Source organism: Syngnathus typhle, linkage group LG11 (genome assembly GCF_033458585.1).
Source record: "Syngnathus typhle isolate RoL2023-S1 ecotype Sweden linkage group LG11, RoL_Styp_1.0, whole genome shotgun sequence".
NCBI lineage: Eukaryota > Metazoa > Chordata > Actinopteri > Syngnathiformes > Syngnathidae > Syngnathus > Syngnathus typhle.
The window spans coordinates 286,760-294,683 of record NC_083748.1 but is presented as its reverse complement, the minus strand read 5'-3'; the positions used below and the strand labels follow the sequence as shown (position 1 = coordinate 294,683).

The 7,924-nt window shown below is 49.1% G+C and overlaps 1 protein-coding gene across 4 annotated transcripts; it reads left to right on the top strand.

Annotated features, from left to right (window-relative positions):
• The first annotated feature begins 1,722 nt into the window (after nt 1-1,722).
• Nucleotides 1,723-7,815, top strand: ctsa (cathepsin A). Of its 4 annotated transcripts, none has more exons than XM_061291492.1 (14): nt 1,723-1,849; nt 4,286-4,450; nt 4,516-4,627; nt 4,803-4,853; nt 5,101-5,187; nt 5,291-5,446; nt 5,565-5,741; nt 5,811-5,902; nt 5,995-6,073; nt 6,662-6,810; nt 7,043-7,118; nt 7,200-7,289; nt 7,399-7,500; nt 7,566-7,815. In XM_061291492.1, exons 2-14 carry the CDS (start codon nt 4,290-4,292, stop codon nt 7,647-7,649), a joined length of 1,416 nt encoding a protein of 471 aa, XP_061147476.1. In that variant the 5' UTR covers nt 1,723-1,849; nt 4,286-4,289; the 3' UTR covers nt 7,650-7,815. The 4 variants fall into 4 exon arrangements, 3 of the variants coding, with proteins under 3 accessions (XP_061147476.1, XP_061147478.1, XP_061147477.1); XM_061291493.1 differs by having other exon boundaries at nt 1,761-1,849; nt 4,290-4,450; XR_009716210.1 differs by lacking the exon at nt 7,043-7,118 and having other exon boundaries at nt 7,173-7,289; nt 7,566-7,603.
• Nucleotides 7,816-7,924: the final 109 nt, after the last annotated feature.

Sequence of the window (7,924 nt, the reverse complement as noted above, 5' to 3'; positions counted from 1 at the left end):
ACCGTCGATGGTCAGCGGCAGGTGTTGTGTGTGACCCTTACGGAAGTCCACAACAATCTCCTTGGTCTTGTCGACGTTCAGCAGGAGGTTATTGTCCCTGCACCACGTGGTCAGAAGGTCAACCTCCAGCCTGTATTGAGTCTGGTCTCCCTTGGTGATGAGACCCACCAGAGTCGTGTCGTCAGCAAACTTCACTATACGGTTGTCGCTGTAGGTTGCAGTGCAGTCATGCGTCAGGAGGGTGAAGAGCAGCGGACTGAGCACGCAGCCTTGGGGGGCCCCCGTGCTCAGCGTGATGCTGGCGGAGATTTTGTCGCCAACACGTACTACCTGTGGCCTCTGACAGAGGAAGTCCAGTAGCCAGTTGCAGAGGTAGGTACTGAGGCCCAGCGTGTCAAGTTTGCTGATGAGGCGTTGTGGCACAATGGTGTTGAAGGCAGAACTGAAGTCCACAAACAGCAATCTCACATACGTGTCCCTTCTCTCCAGTTGGGTGAGGGCCGAGTGGAGGGCAGAGCAGATGGCATCCTCAGAGGACCGTTTGGCTCGGTACGCAAACTGGAAGGGGTCAATGGTGGGGGGGAGAACGGATCGGATGTGCTCCATGACAAGCTGCTCAAAGCACTTCATGATGATGGGCGTAAGTGCCACGGGGCGGTAGTCATTGAAGCAGGACGGAGCGGGTTTCTTCGGCACAGGTACGATGGTGGCAGCTTTGAAACACGACGGGACGATGGCCTGCTGCAGGGAAGTGTTAAAGATGTCTGTGAAGACATCCGTCAGCTCACCAGCGCAGTCCTTCAGCGCTCGACCCGGGATGTTGTCAGGGCCCGCCGCCTTACGGATGTTGATAGCGGCAAGGGCCCTCCTCACGCTGTCGGCGGAGAGGCACAGGGGCAGCTCGTGTGAAGGGGGAGTGGCCTTCAGCGGGCAAGTGCTGTTCTGAGCGTCGAAGCGAGCAAAGAAGCGGTTGAGGTCATTGAGCAGACGGACGTCGCCTTCACAGCTCTGCGGCGCGGGCTTGTAATCCGTGATGGTCTGAATGCCCTGCCAAAGGCTCCGTGCGTCCCTGCTGTCCTTGAAGTGGGCGGTAATTTTGCACGAGAACGCCCTCTTTGCATCTTTGATGCCCCGGGACAGGTCAGCCCTTGCAGTCCTCAAGCCAGCCTCATCCCCCGCTCTAAAGGCTTTGTCCCTGGCCCTCAGCAGCCTGAAGACAGCACCTGTCAGCCATGGATTCCGGTTAGCCCGAGTGACGATGGATTTTGAGAGAGTCACATCATCAATGCACTTCCTGATGTAGGAGGAAACAGAGTCAGTATACTCCTCAATGTCAGTCCGATCGTCGCAAGTGGCAGCCCTCCTAAACATGTCCCAGTCAGTAGAGCCAAAGCAGTCATATCAACCTGGATACCTGAATTTTAGTGAGGTTGATACAAATATTCCGTTTAGCATATATTCCATAGATTGTTTATCTAACAAAATACACACAAACAATAAAACAGACATTGTTTATCTAACAAAATACACACAAACAATAAAACAGACAATACGAAACAAAATCCTGTGAAGTCCCATGAGTTGCATAGATTTTTACAGGCAGTACCAAACATGAATGGCGGGGAACACTTTCAAATGATACATGCATACTGCATTCAAAACAACAGTAGGCAAACTAAAGAAAGGAAAGTAACAAGACAATGAAAGAAATTGTACATCAACTCAAATGGGAAAGTTTGGCCATCGCCCAATCACACCCCATAAAACCAGCCAGTCACGCGCGTGTAGTCGGGCGGTCATGTGACCTGGTCATGTGACCCGAAAGCAGGAGCAGAAGCAACAGAAGAAGGTAAGACGGCACTTGTTTCATGATGTTAAGAAGGACATGACACGATTACAAACGTATTTACCCGGTGACACGTAGCGAAGGCATTTGATTGTGACTGTGCTAAAATTCTCTGATTTTGCACTGAGGTAATGAAGCACTTAGCCAATCCGTTGGCAACCACTGCATCCGTGTTTCTTTGAAACAAACTCAGATGCTTTAAAATATAGAAGACAACCTGCACGTCCTAGTACATGCAAAGTACATCAAGTTGATGTCATCAACACACGCTGAGTACCGTAAATGAGAAGGCAAATGCAGCTAAACTAAGCTGGGCAATGTTGGTGCCCCCCTTCTCCCCATTGGATGTTTATTGAACTTTTGTATTGTTATTGTTGTCATTCTTGTTTAGGGTAAAGTTCAAATGGGATTGTGGGGTAGGTTATTCGTAAGGGCACAAACTGTACTCTCAGGGCACAGTTTATTGAGTGAGTGAGAAATGGGTTAGTATAGTCACAAAGTTTGAACGAGTCACCCGACTGGGATAGAAGGACACAATTGATAACTGTTAGGGTTGTAACGATTCATCGATACACATCGATTAATCAATATAATGCTCTACGATTTATTGGCATCGATGCTAAACCTGTACATTGATTTATATCGCCGTGTTTGACCTCGGACATTAGACGCGACTTTATTTTGAAATCCAGTTCATTGTTGCTTGCTTCCTTTTTCCGGGAGCAGGGAGCAGTGCGCGGCATTGTTTTGTGAGCAGAGCAGGAACGTGAAAGGGGAGTCGACAACTAGTACGCGGCTCCTGGGCTGGTGCTATGGCTAGTGTCCAAAAAGACGAGGAAATTTGCTCCCCTTTAGGCTTCAAGTCATTCGTTTGGAAACACTTTGGATTCCAAAGAAAAGATGGCTCAACGGACAAGACACGTGTAGTTTGTAAATCCTGCCATGCGGTGATCAAATATTCAGGGAGCACAAATCTCGCCGCACATTTAAAGGAAAAACACGACATCAAAGTTCAGTATTAAAACAAGCACTTTATATACTACAATACTCTTGTCATTTCCTAAATAAAGAGTTTGCAGTACCTTGTTGATTTTGCGTATAAATCAGGATATTGTTCTATATTTTATTATTTAAAAAAAAAATGATCGTAGAGCACTATATCGTGAATGAATCGCTGCAGGCTTTAAGATATCGGCAAATATCGTATCGTAGTTCTTTGTATCGATATATCGTATCGTGACAAAACCCGCGATTTACACCCCTAATAACTGTAGCTAGTGTGCACTTTACTCAAAATGGCAGAAAAGAAGATTCAGCATAAACAGTAAAACGTGTAGCACAAAAACCCTATTTTTGCAGAATCCCCTCACACGCAGCACAGTCACCAAAGGGTGGCTTTGGGTCGCTCACACTGCTGGGAAGTGAGAGGAATGTGTTATACTGAAATCCCTGCTCAAATGAACTACCTGTACACACTTAAAAGCAATTAAAGCCAAAAGGAAGTATAAAAAAAACCCCTCAAGAATTGAAAAAAATGTTGTGACTTTGTAGTATTACAAATAGAGCGGTTAAAAAAAGCTTGCTTCTTGGGCCACATTTCTCGTGCTCGTCACAACATAATTGTTCTGTGGGAGTTGTGCCGGCAAACAAGCAGAGAAGCTTCTAAATGACGTGATGTCTCAGCCCAAACACGCAATGACTTCAAAACTTCCAATGATTGTAGGGCTCCTGATGTCACGTAACGACTTCGAATGTGTTTGAAGAAACAAACAAAAGCTCAATGTTGAGGAGGCTGGCCGCGCTCATTTTGTGCAAGTCACAGGTCCCAATCTCGTGCATATTTTCCGAAGTGTTTCTTGAGCTCTTCGACGATGAGTAGAAGAATGGGCTTCAAACGAGCTGGAACTTGCTTTGCTTCAAATTGTGCCCGAACCGACTTGTGGCTTTGGGGCTTCAGTGCAAGTAACGTGCGCGACATCGAGTGCAAGACAAAAGTCTAAGCCACTTCGGTCACTCAAGAAGACCTTCACACACTTTTCTTATCTTTACGCAATAAATGTTCAATTAAATGTGATACCAATCAGTGAAGTAATTGCAGAAAATTGTGTGATGTAATTTAAATTGACAAATCTTTCCTGAAAACTGCCTTTTTTTTTTTCAAAATGAAATGGCTGGTTTCATAATTCATAATGTGTACCGGTTTGTTCCGTAACATGTCGAAAAATGTTGCTCATTGGTTTCCAAAGAGAGGCCAATACTTGGATATTTACTCTTCAGAAGCTGCACTTCAGAGCAGTTTCAAATTCAAAAAATTATCGAAACAATTCAGCTGTGATAAAAATTAATCCCCAATGAATTGGATCATTGGTTAGTTGTTGATTCATGGTTGCGGGTCGACATGGATTGAGCGCAAGTGTGGTCTAATGATGTCACTTCCAGTCAGATGGCGGCAGTGGTGCTGTTGTACTTGCTGTTGGTGAGGATTAGCGAAGCAGCACCGACCCACGATGAGGTAGTCAACCTTCCCGGGATTCCCAAGCAGCCGGGCTTCCGGCACTTCTCGGGCTACCTCAGTGTGGCGGGCGGCAAGCATCTGCACTACTGGTGAGCGCACGCGCACGACGAGGGTAGGCACGCCGCATGCTCAGCCGACGACTTACTTCCGGCAGGTTCGTCGAGTCTCAGAACTTTCCGGCGTCCGACCCGGTCGTGCTTTGGCTCAACGGCGGTCCCGGCTGCAGCTCGCTGGACGGGTTGCTGACGGAGCACGGACCCTTCCTGGTAGGTGGCCAATTTTAACTTGGGAATGTTTCCACGTGCCGGCCGTCGCTTGAGCAAGCAATCTTTTCGTCTTGAGTGGTGTGATAGACTGGAGCCAGGTACTACGTGATATTTGAACGGGCTGTTAATGACCCTTCTGACGTGTAACATGGACGTCCTGCGGCTTGTTGTGTAGGTGGAGGATGACGGCGCCACTCTGAGAGAAAACACACAATCCTGGAACAAGGTCACGACCCTTCTTGCACGTCTGGCTCGGCTTGGTTTGCGTCCTCCCTAGTCCCTCTCCAGAAAACGTTACAATTGTCATCCTTTCTTTACACGTCGCTCCCCCTCCGATCTATTTCGCGCTTTTTAATTTGGCTGGCTTTGCCGATTGTTTTTGTTTTTTCTACCCATGACCACAATCCAGCTTAAGACAAAGATAAAGACAAATCTGGAATCTGTCGATTTTGTTGTGTTGCTGTTGCTTTCAGATCGCCAACATGCTGTACCTGGAGTCTCCGGCGGGGGTGGGCTTCTCCTACTCTGATGATGGCACCTACGCCACCAATGACACGGAGGTGTGTGTGTGTGGGGGATGCTCACCACAGGCCGCCTGCATGCCTCCCGCCGGTCCTGGTGACTTGCTGATGGCTGTCGTTTTTCCGGTTCTGCCTGTCTCAGGTCTCCATGCTCAACTACTTGGCGCTGAAAGAGTTCTTCCGTCTTTTCCCCGAGCTGAGCACCAACCCGCTTTTCCTGATGGGAGAAAGCTACGGCGGCATTTACGTGCCCACGTTGGCCGAGAGAGTCATGGAGGACGCTGCTCTCAACCTTCAGGTGAGGTCGCCGCCGATTGACGGGCTCTGCTTTCAGCACCTGGGAAAGCTTGTCTGAAGACAGATGGCTCTGGGAAGCGCGAGCGGAACTTCTCCACCCTTTTGCCGGTGCACACCAGGGCATGGCGGTGGGCAATGGAATGTCGAGCTACAAGCTGAACGACAACTCACTAGTATACTTTGCGTACTACCACGGCCTGCTGGGAAGCCATCTGTGGAGCCGCCTGCAGGCGTGGTGCTGCCGCCGAGGCAGATGCGACTTCCACCGAAATCCCGACGTTAACTGCTCGGCTGCCGTGAGTCCGGCCGCAAAGGTCCGGCCAAGACGCCGCAGCTGGCGTGACGCCTCTTTGCTTTGCTCACAGCTGGTTGAGGTTCAGGACATCATCTACGGCTCGGGGCTCAACATGTACAACCTCTACGCGCCTTGTCCGGGGGGCGCTGCCCACAGGTTCAGGTCAGATGGCCGCCGACCCGGCTTGCTCAATGTCAGCATTTGCGCCTCTGATTGCAACTGCCATTCCTGATCGGACCCTTGCCTCTTTTCAGTGCGGAGCGAGGCGAGCTGGTGGTGCGGGACCTGGGCAACGTCTTCATTCATCTCGAGTGGACACAGATGTGGAAGAAGGTATTTTAGACTGAGATTAAAATCACAGTGAATGAAATGTAATTCTTCCGAGAGTCCTCTTGCTTCAACTTGTACAGCGAGACCACTTTAAAGTGTCACGGTAGCCTCATTTGATGACTTTTTGTGTGACTATCGGGTGAAATTGGAGCCTGTTCGCCATCAGTGTCGTGCCGTAGTCGCATCAACTCCTTTGCAGCCCCCTGGTGCACATTCAAAGCGTCAATGTCTTTGGCCGCTCTCTCATGCGTTTGATCTTGAGTTCTCTGCACTTGCAAGACAAACTGGAGAGCTTGGCTTTCTATTTTCTTCCGCATCACGTGGAAATTTCTCCAGAAGTCTGTGTATTCTTGAATTTTTGTCGCAAAGGCTTTGAATTTTTCTAATATCACCAGAATAAACAAACGGGTAAAGAAGTCCCCTAGGAAAACAATAAAAGAAGAGTGAGCACAAAACAATCAATTCCAACAAAAGGCTTCTGTTGCTGGCCTCTAACGGGGAGGTGCAGCATATGGAGAGATCAGAACCCAGTGGAAGACATTCAAGTTTTCTTCACACAACTCTCCCACCAACACATTTGCTCCATTTCAGAAGCTGCGAGGCCTGGCGTCCGGCAAGACACGCGTGCACCTGGAGCCACACTGCACCAACTCCACACCCGCTACTCGCTTCCTCAACGACCCGCATGTGCAACGCGCCTTGCACATCAGCCCCAACGCCCCCGACTGGACCATCTGCAGGTGACACTGATGTTCTTGGAACGCTAAGCGGCCACCTTGGGACCGATGAGGCTAAAAATGTCATGTTGCAAGACAAAAACGTCCGATTTCAATCCTCAAAACAATTCAAAGGTTTTAGCCCGGCACGCACGTGTGAATGTTTCTTCAGAGTACACCCCCACACACACTGCAATATGCATCGCCCATCCGCAATAATCCCCAGGCTAAACGTTTACACTTCGGTCTTTGACAGTTCCGAGGTGTACCTAAACTATGGCCGGCTGTATCTGGACGTCAGCAAGCAATACCTCAAGCTTCTGGCAGCGCTGGTACGGCGACGGCGTGCTCACTGCATTCTGGTTGACGTTGTTATTCCTCAACAGAAGTTCTGCGTGTGTGCATGTGTGTAGAAGTACCGCGTGCTGGTGTACAATGGCGATGTGGACATGGTTTGTAACTTCATGGGCGACGAGTGGTTCGTGGAGTCCTTGAACCAGGAGGTTAGTGGACTCGAGCAAAAACGACCCACGGTCGTCAGGCGAATGTGCAAGGAAGGACATTTGCATGAATGTGACGCTAATTGGGAGCCTCTCGCTCGCTCGCACACAGGTGCAGGTGAGCCGGCGCCCGTGGCTGTACGAGGATGAGGACGGCCATCAGGTGGGCGGCTTCGTCAAAGAGTTCAACAACTTGGCCTTCCTCACTGTCAAGGTAAATGCCAGCAATGACGTTGCCTTTCGCGCCCGTCGGCCCAACCATAAAATCTACCCCCGCAGGGTTCGGGTCACATGGTGCCGACGGACAAACCTGTGGCAGCGTTCACTGTCTTCTCCAGATTCGTCAACAAGCAACCTTTCTGAGCATCAGCCTCGTTCTCATGGTACTGAGCAATGCTGTGTGATTGGCTGCCTGTTACCATGGTGACTCGCACTGCCTACCTGATCCCTTGGGTTCCTGCTGCTGATTGTTGATTGTTGTTTTTACTTCAAAGGGAAATCACAAATAAAAGCTTCATCTTAATTGCGACCGTTGGAATTTCTGACAAATGTTTCAAACTTTGATTTAAATGAAAGTATTTCTCGATGCGATGAAAACAAAAATCAACCTTGTTCATTAATTGTCCAATGGTGATAAT

Bases quoted from the DNA above. Each gene is read 5' to 3' on its own strand.
- ctsa (XM_061291492.1), top strand. From the start codon at position 4,290: ATGGCGGCAGTGGTGCTGTTGTACTTGCTGTTGGTGAGGATTAGCGAA. The intron at 5,447-5,564 runs GTGAGGTCGCCG...GGTGCACACCAG, and splicing joins ACGCTGCTCTCAACCTTCAG to GGCATGGCGGTGGGCAATGG. The intron at 7,290-7,398 runs GTTAGTGGACTC...GCTCGCACACAG, and splicing joins TGGAGTCCTTGAACCAGGAG to GTGCAGGTGAGCCGGCGCCC.